The 20,817-nt window shown below is 65.5% G+C and overlaps 1 protein-coding gene across 2 annotated transcripts in view; it reads right to left on the bottom strand.

Annotated features, from left to right (window-relative positions):
• The window catches only part of COLGALT2 (collagen beta(1-O)galactosyltransferase 2), an 83,257-nt gene that overhangs the window by 18,371 nt on the left and 44,069 nt on the right, over nt 1-20,817 (bottom strand). For both annotated transcript variants that reach the window (XM_062211228.1, XM_062211227.1), the window contains exons 2-6: nt 19,523-19,633; nt 16,446-16,563; nt 12,971-13,105; nt 10,042-10,246; nt 7,799-7,918 (exon numbers count right to left, since the gene is read on the bottom strand). In XM_062211228.1, the coding sequence (XP_062067212.1) occupies nt 7,799-7,918; nt 10,042-10,246; nt 12,971-13,105; nt 16,446-16,563; nt 19,523-19,633 (689 nt within the window). The remainder of the gene's footprint in view (nt 1-7,798; nt 7,919-10,041; nt 10,247-12,970; nt 13,106-16,445; nt 16,564-19,522; nt 19,634-20,817) is intronic.

Raw genomic sequence — 20,817 nt, forward strand, 5'->3', positions numbered from 1 at the left:
CACCCCGTCGGTTCCCTTCAGCATCAACACGCGGTTTTTAAGACAGTGTGAGGAATGAGTGGAGGCCGGAGGGGCCGGCCAGCCCTCCCTGCTCGGGCGCTGGGCCGCGGGGAGCCGTGAGTTCCAGCTACGCTGCCGGTCTCCACGGCCTGAGTGGCACTAGCGTGTCAGCCAGAGCCGGCTTCCATCGAACACGGGCGGCCGCGCGCTCGCCGGACCAGGGCCCCAGAGCGCCGCATGGGGCCGGCTCCTAAAAGCCACGTGCACCTGGCTTCTGCCACTGAGCCGGAGGGAAACAGGAAATGGTGGGAGGGGTCTGACTTGGTCGAGTTTCCCGGCTTCTGGGTGGGCTCATGGCCGACTCCAACGCTCAAAACCCGTCACCACGTGGGTGGGAGGCGTCGCTGGCCCTGGTTGGTCTCCGGTGTAGAGACAGCGACCACGGCTGTTATAGAGACCGTGTCCACGGACGTGGGCGGCATCGCTGGCCCCTGGCTGGTCTCCGGGGTAGGGACAGCGACCACGGCAGTTATGGAGACCGTGTCCACGGACGTGGGAGGCCTCGCTGGCCCTGGTTGGTCTTCCGGTGTAGGAACAGGGACCACGGCAGTTATGGAGACCGTGTCCACGGACGTGGGTGGCATCGCTGGCCCTGGTTGGTCTCCCGGTGTAGGGACAGCGACCACGGCAGTTATGGAGACCGTGTCCACGGACTTGGGAGGCGTCGCTGGCCCTGGTTGGCCTAGTGGTGTAGGGACAGGGATGACGCTGTTTTACGGAGGCCCCGCCTCCACACCCGTGGCGTCTGTGCAGCCGCATCTACCCCACACGTACCCGGGGCTCTGTCTCCTCTGAACTCAGGAAACAGAGGCTCCAGCAAGTTCCTGGGTCACAGGGCTGGCCGAGCTGGGCCCTTCAGCACCTCGCTGCCCCACACCAGGGCTGGGCCTGGGCAGCCACCGGCGCCGGCAGCGGGGCTGGGTCCTCGGCTGCTCACCCGGCCCAACCACGCCCGGAAAGGACCCGAGACGCTGCCCTCAGGGTCGGACCCCAGCACTGTGGTCTGCAGCCGCCCTCGCCAGGGCCTCACCCATGCCTGAGCTGCTGTAACGGCTTCCAAACACTCATGGGGAGAGGGGGAGGGGGGGGGGAGGGGAGAGAGGGGGAGAGGGAGACAGACAGGGAGAGAGAGAGAGAGGGAGACAGGGAGAGAGGAAGAGAGGGAGAGAGGGAGACAGACAGGGAGAGAGGGAGACAGGGAGACAGGGAGAGAGGGAGACAGGGAGACAGGGAGAGAGGGAGAGAGGGAGACAGACAGGGAGAGGGAGAGAGAGGGAGACAGACAGGGAGAGAGGGAGAGAGACAGGGAGACAGACAGGGAGAGAGGGAGAGAGGGAGAGAGACAGGGAGACAGACAGAGAGAGAGGGAGACAGGGAGAGAGGGCGAGATCCCCTATCTGCCAATTCACTCCTCAAATGCCTGCAGCAGCCCGGGCTGAGCCAGGCTGAGGTCGGGAGCCCAGAACTCACTCCGGGTCTCCCCTGTGGGTGGCGGGGACCCTTCCCCTGCTGGCTCCCAGGATGGACGAGCAGGAGGCCGGATCAGGAGTAGAGGAGCCGGGACTCGGGCCAGGCGCCCTGACATGCGGTGCAGGCGTCCCAAGCGGCAGCTTCACCATGGGGCCAAACGCCTGCCCTGTGTCGCCCGTTCCGAGGCCTCCCCTTGTCAAAACAAACTTCCTTGTCCTGGGGCCGGCGCCGTGGCTCACTTGGTTAATCATCCGCCTGCGGCGCCGGCATCCCATATGGGCGCCAGGTTCTGTCCGGTTGCTCCTCTTCCAGGCCAGCTCTCTGCTGTGGCCAGGGAGTGCAGTGGAGGATGGCCCAAGTGCTTGGGCCCTGCACCCCATGGGAGACCAGGAGGAAGCACCTGGCTTCTGGCTTCGGATCGGCACAGCGTCAGCCGTAGCAGCCATTTGTGGGGGTGAACCAGCGGAAGGAAGACCTTTCTCTCTGTCTCTCTCTCTCACTAACTCTATCTGTTAAAAAACAAAAAACAAAACACTTCCGGCATCCAGTCCCCTCCCACGCGGCTCTGCTCCTCTCATGGACGTTTGGTCTCACAGAGGAAACGAGACCAAGCCCAACCCCCATGCTTCCCGGGCCCGGCCCGGCAGACAGGGGCTCGGCGTGGGACCCAGCGCCCTTGGGAAGCTGCCTGCGACGCTGTTGCCGCAAAGCCTTGGCACTGGGGGCAGGTGTCTGAGAGCTGTCGCCGGGGCCAGGGCCTCCTCCACATTTGCACCCCTCCCGCCCACAGGCTCTGGCGCCTGCCAGTCTCTGCGCGGCTCCCGAAGCACAGGGAGCGAGTTCCTGCAGGGGGATGGGCTCAGCGCCGTCCGCCTGTGACCACGCCGCGTCCTCGCTCTGACCTCGGACTCCTGCCTACGCTTTGTAACCCAACCACTGCCTCGGGAGACTCCCGGCTCCCTTCCCCGGATCTCGCCCGATAAGACCCGGCTTGAACCGCATTTTCCCATGAGTCACAGCTGATGTCAGACAACGCCACGGAGCTTCCGTGGCCAGCTCGCTCGCCCACCCCTGAGTGACCTGCTCTGTTCACTGTCCCTCTTTCTCCCGAAACCGTCAGCGTCTCTTCCCAGCCCACACCTGGGCTGCTCCTGCCCGGGGAAGATATTCAGGGTCAGCTTAGAGCTGCCTTCGGACCCCACCTGCTGTGCGCCTCCCGGGCGCACCTGTCCCCGCAGGTGCCACCTCCATCCACAGGGGCAGCACGGCTCTCACTTGGGCCCCTCTCCTCAGCATGGAAACCTGCTCTAGTGGTCTCACACAAGCCGCGATACAGACAGATCCACCGTCGCTCTTGCCCTGAGGGCCACGGTCCCGCCTCCACTCCCCTCCCCCTCTCTCCTTCCCACCGGCTCCCTGGCTCCCTGGGGCTGGGGCCCCGGGGCTGCAGTGAGGGGCTCTCGCACGGCCAGCGCAGACTCGCCCCTGCCTTCCTGTGCCTGGCTGCCGGCTGCTCCAGGCTCCTGGAAACACTCCTCCGGTCCTCCCCGCAGCTGGCTGGCTGTCGCCCCCGGGGATCCGTCCTCTCTCGACTCCGTGAGCTCACGCCACCTGCAGCTTCCCAGGGCCTCCCCGAGGGTCCGCAGATGGCCGCCTCTTCCCTCAACTCCACGCTCCTCACCCTGCAGTCCCCTGCCCGCCCCCTATCGGATGCCTGACAAACATCTCAGCTTTCCCGAGTCTTCTCCCATCTCGGGAAGTGGGGCGCCAGCCCCAAACCCTGGGGTCACTCTCGCATCCAGACCTCCGCGCGTCCTGTGGCTTTGCTGCCGAAACACCCCCACACCTGCCTGCTCCTGCTCCTGGACCCGCCTGTCGGCTCCACCGGGGACGCAGGGCAGCCAGCGCCACCGCCCGCGCCACCGGGGGCTCCAGTCTGATGTCTCGCACGCCTTCCTTGCAGGACGTCTGAGGTGTGACCAGGGGAGACCGCGTCACCACGGCCCTCGGTCAGGCCCAGGCGCTGCCCAGCCTTGGGGCTTTGTCTCACATGTCCTTTCTGACTGCTGCTCCACACCCCAATGCCTGCAGTGGCCGGAGCGGAGGGCCCGGAACTCCGTCCAGGGCTCCCGTGTGGGCAGCAGAGACCCGGTCACTTGGGCCATCACCGCTGCCTCCCGGGTCTGTGCGACATTCCCGGACCCCGAAGCTGGGGCAGGAGTTGGATCTGGGTGCTCGGTTGTGAGACACAGGCGACTTAGCCACGAGGCTCCTCCAAGACGTTCACCCCCATCACCCAGCTGTGCTCATCTGTGACTGACAGCACGCTCGCTCCTGTGACCCGAGACCCTCCTAGGCCCCGCCCACTCTGAGAGGACAGCTCCTGGGGAGCCAAGGACGACAGCAGGGCAGCACCCGGTCAGGCAGCTAACGGAGGTGTGACAGTAGCAACACGCACTGTGCACGTGAGCACAGCCCTGGGACACTCACTGTGCACGTGGGCACAGCACTGGGACACTCACTGTGCACGTGGACACAGCACTGGGACACTCACTGTGCACGTGGACACACAGCACTGGGACACTCACTGTGCACGTGGACACAGCACTGGGACACTCACTGTGCACGGGGACACAGCCCTGGGACACTGTGCACGTGGACACAGCACTGGGACACTCACTGTGCACGTGGGCACAGCACTGGGACACTCACTGTGCACGTGGACACAGCACTGGGTCACTCACTGTGCACGTGGGCACAGCACTGGGACACTCACTGTGCACGTGGGCACAGCACTGGGTCACTGTGCACGTGGACACAGCACTGGGACACTGTGCACATGGACACAGCACTGGGACACTCACTGTGCACGTGGACACAGCACTGGGACACTGTGCACGTGGGCACAGCACTGGGACACTGTGCACGTGGACACAGCACTGGGACACTGTGCACCTGGACACAGCACTGGGACACTCACTGTGCACGTGGGCACAGCACTGGGACACTCACTGTGCACGTGGACACAGCACTGGGACACTCACTGTGCACGTGGACACAGCACTGGGACACTCACTGTGCACGTGGACACAGCACTGGGACACTGTGCACATGGACACAGCACTGGGACACTCACTGTGCACGGGGACACAGCACTGGGTCACTGTGCACGTGGACACAGCACTGGGACACTCACTGTGCACGTGGACACAGCACTGGGACACTCACTGTGCACGTGGACACAGCACTGGGACACTCACTGTGCATGTGGACACAGCACTGGGACACTGTGCACGTGGACACAGCACTGGGACACTCACTGTGCACGTGGACACAGCACTGGGTCACTGTGCACGTGGGACACAGCACTGGGACACTCACTGTGCACGTGGACACAGCACTGGGTCACTGTGCACGTGGGACACAGCACTGGGACACTGTGCACGTGGGCACAGCACTGGGACACTCACTGTGCACGTGGACACAGCACTGGGACACTCACTGTGCACGGGGACACAGCACTGGGACACTCACTGTGCACGTGGACACAGCACTGGGACACTCACTGTGCACGTGGACACAGCACTGGGACACTCACTGTGCACGTGGACACAGCACTGGGACACTCACTGTGCACGTGGGCACAGCACTGGGACACTCACTGTGCACGTGGACACAGCACTGGGACACTGTGCACGTGGACACAGCACTGGGACACTCACTGTGCACGTGGACACAGCACTGGGTCACTGTGCACGTGGGACACAGCACTGGGACACTCACTGTGCACGTGGACACAGCACTGGGTCACTGTGCACGTGGGACACAGCACTGGGACACTGTGCACGTGGGCACAGCACTGGGACACTGTACACGTGGACACAGCACTGGGACACTCACTGTGCACGTGGACACAGCACTGGGACACTCACTGTGTACGTGGACACAGCACTGGGTCACTGTGCACGTGGACGCAGCACTGGGACACTGCACGTGGACACAGCACTGGGACACTGTGCACGTGGACACACAGCAATGGGTCACTGTGCACATGGGCACAGCACTGGGACACTCACTGTGGAGCTGACACGTTTACTGGGTTTGTTCCTCTTACCCTGCCAGGTCCCTGGTGCTGTCACTCCGTGGACAGTTAAGGCCCCGGGAAGTTGTCCCACCGTTGGCTGCGACAGAGCCCGGGCTGATGTCGCTACTCTGGGCAGCGCAGCTGTCATCCCCTCACTCACAAATTTGTTCACGTGTCTGGCACCAACCACGTGCCTCCCCCCAGGCCACGTGCCACAGGTGCCACAGGTGCCAGGCAGTGAGTCAGCACCCTGGTCCTCAGGGCCTGCAACACCTGCAGCTGCTGCATTAAAGAAACCCACAGACGAGACCCGAAGGGCCAGCTCGACGGCACAGGGCCCTGGGGCCCAGCGCCTGGTCCCATCGCCGAATCACTCATCGCTCCCGACAGACGTGGGGGCGTCTGCTCTCTGGCGGGCCTGGGCCAGGTCCCGGACGAACGCGATGAGAAGGAAGTCAGTCTGCGTGCAGGGGAGCAGGAGGGAAGACGCACCCCCCCACCCCATCTAAAAGCAGAGGCTCGGCGTCCTTGTCCAACCTCCCCTGCCTCGCGCCCGGCCAGTTCCACTCGCTGGCAGACGTGAGCATCTGCACGTGCGGGTCTCTCTCGCCTCCCTGTGCACACCTGCCGGCAGCCTGGCCCTTCTCCGTCCTCTGCCCCCGTTCCATTTGCTCCACTGCGTCCCCTCCATCCCTGCTGCCGCTGCTGCAGCTCGGATGCCCATGTCCCCGCGTCCCTGCGTCCCCATGTCCCCATGTCCCCATGTCCCTGTGTCCCCACATCCCCACGTCCCTGCGTCCCTTCGTCCCCACGTCCCCGCGTCCCCACGTCCCCACGTCCCTGCGTCCCCGCGTCCCCATGTCCCCACGTCCCCGCGTCCCCACGTCCCCGCGTCCCCGCATCCCCACGTCCCCACATCCCCACGTCCCCGCATCCCCACGTCCCCACGTCCCCGCGTCCCTGCGTCCCCGCATCCCCACATCCCCACGTCCCCGCGTCCCTGCATCCCCGCGTCCCCGCGTCCCTGCATCCCTACGTCCCCACATCCCCGTGTCCCTGCGTCCCCACGTCCCCGCGTCCCCACGTCCCTGCGTCCCCATGTTCCTGAGTCCCCATGTCCCCGCGTCCCTGCGTCCCCATGTCCCCGCATCCCTGCATCCCCGCGTCCCCGCGTCCCTGCATCCCCACGTCCCCACATCCCCGTGTCCCTGCGTCCCCATGTTCCCGTGTCCCTGCGTCCCCATGTTCCTGAGTCCCCATGTTCCCGCGTCCCTGCGTCCCCATGTCCCCACGTCCCCGCGTCCCCGTGTCCCTGCGTCCCCACGTCCCTGCGTCCCCATGTCCCCATGTCCCTGCGTCCTGTGTCCCTTGCCCGTTTGCCACGTGATGTCCGAGGGGCTCTCTCCACCCCCGGCCGGAGCCCAGCACCGGTGCCCACCCCAGCCCCTCCTCCTGCCCTCGGCCTGGAGTGAACTGAACCCACCTGCAGCCCGAGATTCCTGCACTCAAGGCTTCCACAGAGGGGAGGTCCGAGCTCGGCCTGCATCGGGGCCTCCCAGCTGGGCCCACGCCGCCGCCCCACGCACTCACCCCACCCTGCCGACGGAGGACGTGGCGGCCCCTCCCCAGGCTCCGTGGGTCCGTGACACCAGACCACGACTCCCCAGCAGAGCAGTGCTCCACGCTAGAGCCAGAGACGGCGACACACGGGTGAGGGCGGGAGCACGGAGAAAGCTTATGCCCGAGCTGTCCTGGGGCAGCCCTGCGGTCTTCAGGCCTCAACACTGCATCCCCCTCTGCTGTGGGCTGAGGGACCGCCCCACGGGGTCTCGGGAACGTGCGGGACAGCGCGGCGCCTGTCGCATCAGGAGCCGTGGCCGCTGCCATTGTGCCTGACACTTCCCTGCCCATCCCGGCGCAGCTGCTCCAAACCCTGGGCTTCCACGTCCCTCTGCCCGCTGAGGAGGCCGCTTACCTCCAGTCGGCATGGGAGAGCAGCCGAGTGAGGGCTCCCGCCCACCCCCACGCCACGTCTCCGCTCTCGCCCTGGCTGCTGCGTGCCCGGCCCTCCAGCAGGACACGAAGTCCCTTAGCAAAGGCCCTGCCCACCTCGGTCCCCCGGGGAGAGTGGCCGGCGGGGAGCAGCTGGCAAGGGGGCAGGAGCTGCCGGCTCCCGTCACTCACTCATCGCTTCGATCTGCACGTGGACGAGGTCGTCCGTGTCCTCCTCCAGCGTCTGGTGGGGCTTCAGGGGGATGGGCAGGTAGCCATAGTGCTCGTGGTTGCAGAGGTACATCTGGACACCTGGGGACATCGGGGGACACAGCCAACAATCAGACAACGCCCGCCGGGGACAGCGCGGGAGGGCGCTGCTCTGGGGCCGGCACGCAGCTTGGCACCGGCGTGGACACTGGCACCGGCTGTCTGCAGCCTCGGAAACACGCCTTAGCGAGAAGGGGAGACGGCAGCTGGGCCGCTCCCCAGCCCCAGGAGACCCGGTTTTCCTCCCTGAAGCGATGGCGCGCTCGCCACCTGGGCTTGGACGGGAGCGGGCGGAACTGGAGTGGTCCGCAGGAAACCAGGGGCCAGGGGAGGGATGAGCCTGCGTTTGATGTGCGGGCAAACAGGAAGCCTGCAGGGCTGGCAGGGCCAGAGCAGAACAAAGGAAACCCAGGCTCTCCCAGCCTCCTGGGTTTTATTTCCTCCCGCAGCAGGCACGGACGGGGAGTGCGCCAACACACACAGAGCTTCCAGAACAAGGTCGTCAGGGGACACCGCGTCCCTTCCCAGCCCTCCGGAGACACCGCGCTGGGACGGCGCCAGGGGCCGGGTCCTCGGGCCGGGCTCGCGTTCACCGCAGCCAGGCGCCCCGGCCGCCCCGTGCGGGTCTGGCACCGGACAGGCCTGACTGCCACGGGGATCGCCACGCTGAAAAGAATTCGTGAGGACGCCTGGTCCCCGTGCCCACGCGTCTCACCGGCGACTTTCCAAAGCACCCGTGTCTTCCCGAGCGCGGCGTCGGCCTGGCGACTGCCCTGTCTCGTGCAGACGCAACCTCAGCCGGCCGGGCACCTGCCAGTTCAGGCGAGGCTGTCTCCTGCCAGCGACGAGGACAGCAGGGACACAAAAGAGCCTTTGTCCCCTGCCTGTGCCGCCTGCGGCGTGGATCCGGCCAGCGCCAGTCACTGCCACTTCTGCCTTCACCGAGTGAGCGCCCTGGCTGGGCCCCTGGCTCACGTCCAGCTCCTCGCAGAGTCACCAGGACTTAGTATCTAGGTCGCCCCAGCTGGAGCCCCCTTTCCATTTAGCTTTCCAAAGCCTCTGTGCAAAGCGGCTACGATGCCCAGCCCTGCTAGCCCTCCAGGGCGAGGGTCCGAGAAGGCATTCTCTGACACGCACGGCCTCGCTGTCTCACGATGTTGCCCACGACATGGATGGTGGAGGGAGAGGAAGGGAGGGGGCGGGGAGGGGCTGTCGGCTGGGGCACCTGGGGCCAGGCGGCTCCCGCAGGGACATCCTCACAAACCTGTAAGAAGCGAACGGATGGAACGAACCCTCTGGGAGGAGCCTGTGGGGAGCAGGAGCGAGTGTTGGATCACAGGTGATGATAAAACTAAGCCCACGGCGAGGTGTCATCAAGGCTAATTGAGAACACCTCTGTCCCCCGAGAGTACGACCGACACCGGGCACCAATCCGGGGACAGGTGAAGGGACGCCGCGTCTGCGGGCAGGCCGGGGGCCGGCACACAGGAGTGAGGCCAGAGTGTCGGGACCCGGGCACTCGGGGCCAACTGGCAGGTGCCGGTGCCCGCCTTCCAGGAGGGGCAGTGCGGTGTGGGCTGCTCTCCCGTAAACACACCCGGGGAGCGACTGGAACTCTCTCGGCTCCATGATGGAGGCTTCAGGAAAATGCAAACATCGCAGTGGAAGCCCTCCTGGGGGCCGGGCCCCTCCCTTGGAGAAAGGAGAGGGAGGGAAACCACCCCCCAGGGTCGCTGCTGTCACTCCAGGCCACTGCCCCGCCTCCACCACATCGCTGGGGGCTGTCCTGCAACCGTGGCCGACGGGCGGGGGTTGACGTCTGGGTGTCCCCCGTTTCTCTCTCCAGGGCTGGGGTGCACCCCGGGGAGAGGCGTCTGGGAATCCCCAGCTCCGGGCACGCAGGATGGGGCCCAGGTCCTGAGGACTGCGAGGGACCACGCCAGCAGCCCAGGCGCCTCCTAGAGGGAATGTACAGTCTGGCCCTGGGGGGGCGCGGTCAGTCTCCTTAGCAGAGGGACTCCCATGGCACACAGCTGCCGCACGGGGGCGCCGTAGTGCACCTCCCAGGCTCCCAGCATCACCACCACCCGCAGCTCCACCCAGTGGGACCCGGTGTCGACAGACAGCCGCACAGAGGGTGCGGGCACGGCACTGCCGGGTGGTACCTGCTTGCCTGCTGGAGAAAGCGAAGACGATGATGTCGTCGAAGGTCCAGGTGTAGTCAGGGTGCGGGGGGTAGAAGGCCAGCCTGCCGGACGCCTCCTTGCGCAGGTCGATGAGGAAGGTGGAGTGCACCATGGGCACCGGGAAGCAGCCCGTGCGCTTCCACTCCCGGATCGGCAGGTAGTCGGGCGTCCGCCGGTAGAAGCCCTGGCAGAGAGCATGCGGGGGCTGGGCTCATGGGGGCTGGGCTCTGCCGGCTGCTGGCACAGAAGCCCCGGTGGTGCCACCCCCACCATGCACATGGGCACATGCACACGGGCGCACATGCGTACATGCACACACCCACCCACCCCTGGGCCCGACAAACGCTGCCCACAGACAAGGCCACTCCCAGGGCCCCGGGATCGGAGTGGATCCCGGTGCCGGCGTAGCTCCTGGCCTTGGCTCCTGAGTCACGACGGAGTTTCAGTATTGAGAAGGGGGGCGGGGCGGTTCTGGGGCCAGACTCCCCGAGTTCCAACCCCATCAGCTGCCAGCCGTGCCCGGCACTGCTCAGCCTGGGCTTGGGGCTCAACCTCGCTGCCCGCCTCCTCCCCCGTCTGCTCCGTGGCGTTGCCACTAAACCCTGAAAAGTGCTTACAGCTGTGCCGAGCACCGAGCAAGGCCCCGGGGTCAAATGGCGCCTCACACAGCAGCCGGCACCCCAATCCCTCGGCCAGCGCAGAGCGCACGGGGTCTTCCAGCGTGGGTGCCTGCCCAGACCCGTGGAGCTGCGGTCTCCCCACACGTGTCGGGCATTTGCCTTCCTGGCTGCCTCCCGGACCAGCCCTGGGCACCCGACCCCCTTCGAGTGCTGTCATTAATAGTTATTGCTAATATTATTAATATCGGCCTCACGCTCCAGGGGCACTGACCACAACCTGACCACGCCCACGGCTGAAATCCTCCGGAAAATGGGAAGCATTGGAGGCAGGCTCCCCGGAGGGCGCGTCCGTGGCACCGTCGGCACCGCCGGCACCGGCTGGACAACACTCAGTGGGGGAGGAAGTCCTCGCGGCGCCCAGGTGCCCAGCCTGCGCCCTGCGGCCCCTGGCACCTCCCCTTAAGGAGAACATCCCCGCGGAGCTGACCCCGACACCCACCAGCGACAGGGAGAAGGCCCAGCCACAAGACCTGGAAGACGTGAGCCCCAGAGAGCCCAGGCCGAACCTCGGGGGTGGAACCAGGGCAGGGCTGCTCCGTCCGCGTCCCAGGCCGGGGCGGGGACCGCGTGGTGGGGCTGGGGAGCCCGTTCTCCGCTGTCCCTACAGGTTTGGGTCAGCCTTTAGCGTGGGGCCGCTTAGCCCCTAGGTCCTGCCTGCACAGGGCGATGGTGGCTGACCGAGTGCCGCGGGCAGGGCCGGGCGGGAGGCAGCAGACGGCAGAGGCCGGGTCTCCCCGCAGGACGGCGTCTTGTCAGAAATAATCCCATTTGCCCACCGGACACCACCAAGGTCACGTGTGTCGGGTGCGTTTTCGGATCTGGGTAACCCTGGGTGGCCTGGGGCCTATGAAGTCCCGGCTGCCGCTGCGGCTGCCCCGGCACAGGCCCGCCAAGGACGGCAGAGCCAAAGCAGACCGAGAAGATGCAGAGGTGGCCAGCCACGTGGGCCAGAACCGTTTCGCTGTGGAAAACCAATGAGCGCATTTCTCCCACTTGAAGACGAAGGCAGACAAGGAGACGACAGGACTCGGAGAGCGTGGCGGCCCTGCGAACTCGTGACCGTGTGGCCCTGCCGACCGCCCGGCGCGGGCTCCTGTGTACCCACAGCTTCCTGCCTCCCCAGCGGGGCTGACAAGACGCACCCGGCATCTCTGGGGACCAGGAAGTAGTGTGGCGGGAGAGCACCCTCCCCCGGGGCACCACTGGCGCACGCACGCTCAGATCTTGAGGAGTTCTGCAAAGCTGTGGACAGGTTGGTGGCGTGAAGCCCCGTCAGCGGTCGCCGCGGCGGCGGCAGCTCAGCCCGAAGCTACTTACACCCAGCCTTCCCTTCGGTATCAGCGAAACCGAAGCCGTCTGCCCGGTGGCAGCGTTCCCACCACACATGGCAGGTGCCAGTTAGGGGCTCCCGGGGCAGCTGTTCAACTGGACCGGCATGGCACCGGCCTCCTCCACCTCAACCAAACCAAATAGGAGTCTCGGACGCCAGCCCTTCAGCCACGGGGCTGCAGCCGACACGCAACTCCCAGCCTCGGCACGTCTTTGCCCGGCACGTCTTTACCCGGCATTCCCGTGCCGTGTACAACACGGCTCAGCATCACGCACTCAACGCCGAGCCCTCGCAGGCACAGAGCCCCAGCTGCACAGACTTCACAGGGAAAAGGGAGATGATGGGAACTCGGAACTCGCCTTTAACTAGAATTGTGGAATCACGAGCCCCATGGCGATGACGGGATTGCTTTGGGATGAGCTGGCCAGGTACCGAGGAGCACAGACATTAGACTCCACGTAACTCACTTCCCAGCAGCGCCCTGGAAATCGGCTCACGTCGGGAGCATCCAGGCCGCCGTGGGGGTCGCCACCAGAGCAGAACCTGGGTGCCACAGTGACTCGGTAACCGTTACTGCGGACGGGCGTGTGGACGGCTTTCTGACAGCCCTGCGGGTGAACAGTGCTCGGCCTTGTTTACTTTGCACCATTTCTAGATTTTTCCTACAGTGTCCTCATGAGAAATTATTTTACAAAAGTCCTGGAATGGCGGCAGGAGCCCGAATCCCGGCGCGCTCCCGAGCTGAGCCCCGTGGGTCTCTCCTCGGTGACCATCGATGCCCGTGGCATCGTGGGGTCGGTCCTGACCCCACTACCTTCTGGGAGGTGCCGGCCCTGGCGACACAGTCGCGGGGGGCTCGCGGGAGGAAGCGAGGCGGGGTTGCCGAGCCGGGACTTGCCTGAGGTGTGATCCCGCACCAGAAGTTGGAGTAGAGGCCCCGGGACTCCAGCATGGGCGCCACGATCGTCTTGTTTTCTGCCATCAGCAGCCCGAGGGTCTGTGGGTTGGTCAGGAAGTTGTCGACATCTATGAACTGGGAGAGGGAAGAGTCAGGCGGAGGCACGTCCGGGGCCGGGGTCCAGGACAGCGGGCACTGTGCCACGACGGCGGGAACCAGTCATCCCTGGGAGCCCGCGGCGGCTCAGTGACGGGCTCATCAGACCCGGGGCCGCGCTCAGTGACGGGGGCTCATCATACCCGGGACCGCGCTCAGTGACGGGCTCATCAGACCCGGGGCCGCGCTCAGTGATGGGGGCTCATCAGACCCATGACCGCGCTCAGTGACGGGGCTCATCAGACCCATGACCGCGCTCAGTGACGGGCTCATCAGACCCGGGGCCGCGCTCAGTGACGGGCTCATCAGACCCGGGGCCGCGCTCAGTGATGGGGGCTCATCAGACCCGGGGCCGCGCTCAGTGACGGGCTCATCAGACCCGGGGCCGCGCTCAGTGACGGGGGCTCATCAGACCCGGGACCGCGCTCAGTGACGGGCTCATCAGACCCGGGGCCGCGCTCAGTGACGGGCTCATCAGACCCGGGGCGCGCTCAGTGACGGGCTCATCAGACCCGGGGCACGCTCAGTGACGGGGGCTCATCAGACCCGGGGCCGCGCTCAGTGACGGGGGCTCATCAGACCCGGGGCCGCGCTCAGTGACGGGCTCATCAGACCCGGGGCCGCGCTCAGTGACGGGCTCATCAGACCCGGGACCGCGCTCAGTGACAGGCTCATCAGACCCGGGGCCGCGCTCAGTGATGGGGGCTCATCAGACCCGGGGCCGCGCTCAGTGACGGGCTCATCAGACCCGGGGCCGCACACAGTGACGGGCTCATCAGACCCGGGGCCGCGCTCAGTGATGGGGGCTCATCAGACCCATGACCGCGCTCAGTGACGGGGCTCATCAGACCCATGACCGCGCTCAGTGACGGGCTCATCAGACCCGGGGCCGCGCTCAGTGACGGGCTCATCAGACCCGGGGCCGCGCTCAGTGATGGGGGCTCATCAGACCCGGGGCCGCGCTCAGTGACGGGCTCATCAGACCCGGGGCCGCGCTCAGTGACGGGGGCTCATCAGACCCGGGACCGCGCTCAGTGACGGGCTCATCAGACCCGGGGCCGCGCTCAGTGACGGGCTCATCAGACCCGGGGCGCGCTCAGTGACGGGCTCATCAGACCCGGGGCCGCGCTCAGTGACGGGCTCATCAGACCCGGGGCCGCGCTCAGTGACGGGGGCTCATCAGACCCGGGGCCGCGCTCAGTGACGGGGGCTCATCAGACCCGGGGCCGCGCTCAGTGACGGGCTCATCAGACCCGGGGCCGCGCTCAGTGACGGGCTCATCAGACCCGGGACCGCGCTCAGTGACGGGCTTATCAGACCCGGGGCCGCGCTCAGTGATGGGGGCTCATCAGACCCGGGGCCGCGCTCAGTGACGGGCTCATCAGACCCGGGGCCGCACACAGTGACGGGCTCATCAGACCCGGGACCGCGCTCAGTGACGGGCTCATCAGACCCGCGACCGCGCTCAGTGACGGGCTCATCAGACCCGGGGCCGCGCTCAGTGACGGGGGCTCATCCGGACCCGGGGCCGCGCTCAGTGACGGGCTCATCAGACCCATGACCGCGCTCAGTGACGGGCTCATCAGACCCATGACCGCGCTCAGTGACGGGGGCTCATCAGACCTGGGGCCGCGCTCAGTGACGGGGGCTCATCCGGACCCGGGGCCACGCTCAGTGACGGGCTCATCAGACCCATGACCGCGCTCAGTGACGGGCTCATCAGACCCGGGGCCGCGCTCAGTGACGGGCTCATCAGACCCGGGACCGCGGTCAGTGACGGGGCTCATCCGGACCCGTGACCGCGCTCAGTGACGGGGCTCATCAGACCCGGGACCGCGCTCAGTGACGGGCTCATCAGACCCGGGGCCGCGCTCCCACTGCCACATGCTCGGCTCTGCCTGAGGAGCCGAGCGAGGAGCTGGTGCGGCCGTGGCTGGTTTCATTGCAAGAAGCGCATGGCTCCCACCCCCTGCAGCCCACCCCACCCCCAACCCTCTCACGAGGGCCCAGCAGGCACAGGGTCCTACGGCAGTGGCCAGAGTGGCCAGACGCACGGCACAGCGCCACGTCCAAGGTTACAAGGAGCAGCCCTCTCCAGTGCTTTATCCAACCTCACCAAGCAATGAAGACACAGCCCATGCTAAGTCCATGTTCCCACGGATTCATTTACAGAGACGTGGTAACGACAGGTTCTGGCCTAAAACAGAAACCACCACGCCGAACTGCACCTTCAGAAACGCTACGAGAGGCTTACGTTATGTGCACATACGGAAAACATACTTCAGAGATAAATTTGTCTGACGCAAAAACAGTTGAAATCCCCGCATGCAAGGGGTCGTCCGTAGCTCATGAAAACGGCGAAGTCAGGAGAAAACTGTGGGTTTCAGTGCTTTCCACCAACCTGAGCATCTTGACGTCCACGCCCAAGGGTCTGCAGCACCCTCACGTTTTGCCAAACAAATCAGCGGCACTCATTCTTACCGCGGGCGGTGCCACCCGCACTGCTGCAGTCTGCTCCCCGCACGACGCTGGGGACGCTCGGCGCCTCTGCAGTCACCCGTGCCAGCCACGCGTTCCCAGGGGAGCTCCAGGCCCCCGACACGCGTGTCAGGAGGCGGCCCGAGGGGAGCTCCAGGCCCCCGACACGCGTGTCAGGAGGCGGCCCGAGGGGAGCTCCAGGCCCCCGACACGCGTGTCAGGAGGCGGCCCGAGGGGAGCTCCAGGCCCCCGACACGCGTGTCAGGAGGCGGCCCGAGGGGAGCTCCAGGCCCCGACACGCGTGTCAGGAGGCGGCCCGAGGGGAGCTCCAGGCCCCGACACGCGTGTCAGGAGGCGGCCCGAGGGGAGCTCCAGGCTCCCAACACGCATGTCAGGAGGCGGCCCGAGGGGAGCTCCAGGCCCCGACACGCGTGTCAGGAGGCGGCCCGAGGGGAGCTCCAGGCCCCGACACGCGTGTCAGGAGGCGGCCCAAGGGGAGCTCCAGGCCCCCGACACGCGTGTCAGGAGGCGGCCCGAGGGGAGCTCCAGGCTCCCAACACGCATGTCAGGAGGCGGCCCGAGGGGAGCTCCAGGCCCCCGACACGCGTGTCAGGAGGCGGCCCGAGGGGAGCTCCAGGCCCCGACACGCGTGTCAGGAGGCGGCCCGAGGGGAGCTCCAGGCTCCCAGTGTGAAGCCCCCAGCGTCTCCCCATGGGCCCTTAGCAGCGGCGGCAGCGCCTGAACCGGCGGTTGTTCCGCTTGCCCCGCGCGGCTGGGTCTGGAACCCGACCTGGGCCCATCCTGGGTGGCAGCCGTCAAGAAAGCAAACGTCTGCCTTTACCAGAACGTAGTCCGACCACTTCTCCCTCGCAGTTCGAAGGGCTGCCTGTCGTAGCTTCATGACGTGGGCGAAGCGGGAGCTCGGCCAGTGCTTCGGTCCGATCTCATCGGGGTACGACCTGGAAGAGCAGGACAAGAGCTTGAGCCTGCGGAGCGCTTGCCGCGCTGGGCTCTGCGTCACATTCACCTGCCGGAAGTCAGCCTCTGTGGGCCCTGGAGGGGGGGGGGGGCCCTGTCACGGGACCTCCAACGACAGCCAGGGAAGTAGGGGCGCCGTGGAGCCCAGCACCTGCTCTGCGGAGTACCCGGGGAATTTCGGGGGGCCCAGGAGTCCTGGGAGGGGTGCTGCTAGTCTGCCCGACTCTCAGATGACAAGGGTGCCGCAGCTCGGCTGGGTCGGTGGGCCAGTGTCATGGTCGGTACGGGCGCAAGTGGGGCACAAGCAGGGCAGGTTAGCCCCCGAACTCCAGTTTTATCCGTCGTGCCCTCGGGGGTTGGGGATCGAGTTTCCCAGGGAAAAGCGCTGTTTACTTGGTGGCGGCTCAGTCAGTGTTTCCACAGAGCCTGACACACCCATGAGGTCACCGGGCGCTCTGTCCACAGCACAGCACGGCCGGGCCGGGCTCCTCCCGAGAGTGCCCAGCCCGTGTGGCGTCGATGCTGTCATAGGAGCCCACGCTGGCCAGCTCGTCCGGCCGTGCATTTGTTTAGTGAGGGGTCACAAAACGCCGAGCCGGACTGTCCCCACGGGGGTGATAAGTCACACACAGCATGGAAACTCCCCGCAACGTCTGACCCCGCCGTGGACGTTGGCGGGATTCCTGCTCTTCCGAACACACTGCCAACACGCAAGGCCTCCCTGGTGTGTCGCACACGGCCCTCGCTGGGAAACACGTGTTGTCAAACTGGCTGTGAGGGCTTGCCAGGGTCCGGCCCTGCTGTAGCGAGGCCAGGCAGCTCCAAGGAACTTCAGGCACACCGGAACGCCGCGTGTGCGCGCTCCTCCGTCCCACTGAGCTCGAGGGGAGACAGCCAGGCACACACGTGCCGACAGCTGCCGAGCCGGAACAGACGTTTGTTCTGCAACGGCGTTTCTGACCACAACGCCCATCTGGCTCCTGGCACACGACTTGTGCTGGGCACGCAGCCTCCGCAGCTCCCGGAGGTGGGACCGGCGTAGCCGGGCACGCAGCCTCCGCGGCTCCCGGAGGTGGGACCGGCGTAGCTGGGCACGCACGCCTCGCAGCTCCCGGAGGTGGGACCGGCATAGCCGGGAACGCAGCCTTCGCAGCTCCCGGAGGTGGGACCGGCGTAGCTGGGCACGCAGCCTCCGCAGCTCCCGGAGGTGGGACCGGCGTAGCCGGGCACGCACGCCTCCGCGGCTCCCGGAGGTGGGACCGGTGTAGCTGGGAACGTTTGCAATGGAAAGTCTTACATAGGCTCGCTCGTCTGCTCACCCGCAAGTGTCGGTGTGCAGCCTGCCAAGAGCACGGCACCACGGGGAGCGTCCAGCGAGCCGCGCGTGTCCTAACTCCCGCTGTGCACGGCGCAGCTCCTGGGCAGGTCTGGCATTGTCCGCTCACCAGAGGAGGAGCAGGAAGTCAGGAGGGAGGGAGGCGGCCCTGTGCCTGCAGGGCCGGGAGGGGCCGAGAGGCAAAGCCCCTGCCTGGGCCCGCGTCGGCGGCAGCCTGGGGTGGACAGGGAGGGAACATTCTGGACGAGGCGGATCTAACAGGAAACAAGACGCCAAGCTCCGGGGTCTCTAACTACAAGCCTCAGGTGCCCGGCCTCCGGCCTGTGGCGCTGGGGTGCTTCTACAGAGCTGGAACCCGTCACTCGTATCGGGGCAATTCATTCGACGGCCCGTGGTACGTGGGTCACCCGGGGGCAGAGCCAGCTCAGAAACGGCTCAGGTTAGAACGTCCGTCCCCGGGCACCTCAGAGAGTTGTGGACATGGAATCAAAAGGCGTCTTTGGCGCCAGGAAATTGAAGTCTTCACAGGGCGTTTCCACGGTACGCCCAGGGTTTCTCAGGACTGGCTCTAGCCCCCCGTGGACCCTGCGGCGTGGCCTCATGGTGGCGGTCCCCACGCACAACAGCGCAGCGAGAGAGCAGGAGGGGCCGGCTCTGTGGCGTAGCGGGTAAAGCCCCAGCCTGCAGTACCAGCATCCCATATGAGCGCCAGTTCAAGTCCCGGCTGCTCCTCTTCCGATCCAGCTCTCTGCTATGGGCTGGGAAAGCAGTGGAGGATGGCCCAGGTCCTTGGGTCCCTGCACCCGTGTGGGAGACCTGGAAGAAGCTCCTGGCTCCTGGTTTGGATCAGCCCAGCTCTGGCTGTTGTGGCCATTTGGGGGGTGAACCAGCAGAATGGAAGACCTCTCTCTCCCTCTCTCCCTCCCTCTCTCTCTGGCTCTACGTCTCTCTGTAACTCTGTCTATCAAATAAATGAAATAAATCTTCAAAAAAAAAAGAAAAAGAAAAAGAGAAAGCCTTCCACGCTTGCCGTGCAGTGCTGGCAAACACAGCGCCACGCGTGTAGACAGCACACGACTTTCACTATGCCCTCGCGTCTAAAAGGCTGGCTCTGTTTTGTTCACGATATCTATTCATTTATCCGAAAGGCACAGACCACGACAGAACCCGCGGCTCACTCTCCTGCCACAGCCAGGCCAGGCCAGAGGCAGGAGCCAGGAGCTCCATCCAGGTCTCCCACGAGGGTGCAGGGGCCCAGGTACCGGACCGTCGCCGCTGCCTCCCAGGGTTTATAGGAAGCCGGGATCGGAGTGCAGCCAGGACTCAAACCCACGCACACCAACACGGACATGGGTGTGTTAAACCTCCACCCCAAGGATAAAAGGGTTATCCTCAAAACGTGGGTAAACACAAGTAAATCCGTATTTATAAACCCTCCCCGCCTGGAGATCTGTGTACGAGCTGGGGGCTGCAGAGGGCAGAGGAGGGGGCTGGGCGGCCCATCGGGGAGACAGGCAGGCTCTGCAGCCCGCCGAGACCCGGGCGCGGAGGCCGAGGGGAGGAAGCGTCCGCCCGGGTGGGCAGGGCTGGCCCCGGCTACTCACTCGGGCTTGTCCATGGGCCGCCACTCCACGTAGTGGTACAGATCCCGCACGTTGCGCAGCCACTCCCTGAGGATCTCCGTGGTGTTGTCCACGTTGTGGTCGGTGGCCACCCTGCAGCAGAGGACGACAGCGAGGGTCAGTTACAGCCCCGAAGGCGAGGACCACAGACCCCAAGCTTACCTTTCAATTCCATGTTCCACAAACCATCTTCTTTCTAAGTTGGAGGGAGGTAGGCAGGTGGTGCAGTAGCTAAATCATAGCTTGGGACCCCAGCACCCCAAACTGGATGGAGGCCTGGCTTAAATTCTGACAGCTCCAACCCTGCCCCGCCCACCCCCACCCACCTCCCTGACAGTGCACACCCTGGGAGGCAGTGGGTTTAAATTCTGACCGCTCCAGCCCTTGTCCCACCTACCCACCTACCCCCCCTCCCTGACAGTGCACACACTGGGAGGCAGCAGCCGAGCCTCCAAGTGCCAGTCACTTGGGAGACTGAGAATGAGTCCTGGGTCCCTGGCTTCGGTCTGGTCCAGCCCCAGCTACTGTGGGCACCTGGGGAGTGAATCAGGGGACTGAAGCTCTCTCTGCCTGTCTCTCTCCCTCTCTGTGTCTCTTTCAAATAAAATGAAAACAAATACAAATTTCTTAGAGAGGAGAGAGAACGCACACACTCTTCCATCTGTTGGTCTCTCTCAATGTCCATGGTAGCTGGGGCTGGGCCAGGCTAAATCCAGGGGCTCAGAACGCAGCCCAGGACTCCACCGTGGGTGGCAGGGACCCTGGTACCTGGGCCTTCTCCTGCTGCCTCTGGGGTGTGCTGGCAGGAAGCTGGATCAGAAGTGGAGCAGCCAGGACTCAACCGGGCACTGCACTGTGGCGTGTGGGCGTCCTAAACGGCTGTGCCAATCGCCCTCCCCGTTTTCCCAGACTTTCTGGCATGCCCCAATATGATACGAAAGTGATTCTCGTGTGGCCAAAACCAGGCGACGGATTTCTGAATTGAGAGCCTGCTTAGACCTCTCTGTCATTACGTTCCTCACCAGGGCGCGGCAGCTGCTGGGCGCATTAACAAATGCACGCGAAAACGCTCCTGCGGCAGACGCTCACAACCAGCTAAGAGTCTTCCTGGAACGCTCACTCCTGGCTTCAATTTTCAGTTACCCAGGATGTAAACCGTACCCTTTAATTTCACAACCATCACCCCAAATCCAGCAACAAGTGAGTTTCAAGTCAATTTCCAGGTTTAACTAGGGGGTGCGAGCGGGGACAGCCGTCTCACCTCCCGGGATTCATCT

The sequence above is a fragment of the Lepus europaeus genome, chromosome 14, assembly GCF_033115175.1.
Source record: "Lepus europaeus isolate LE1 chromosome 14, mLepTim1.pri, whole genome shotgun sequence".
Taxonomy (NCBI): domain Eukaryota; kingdom Metazoa; phylum Chordata; class Mammalia; order Lagomorpha; family Leporidae; genus Lepus; species Lepus europaeus.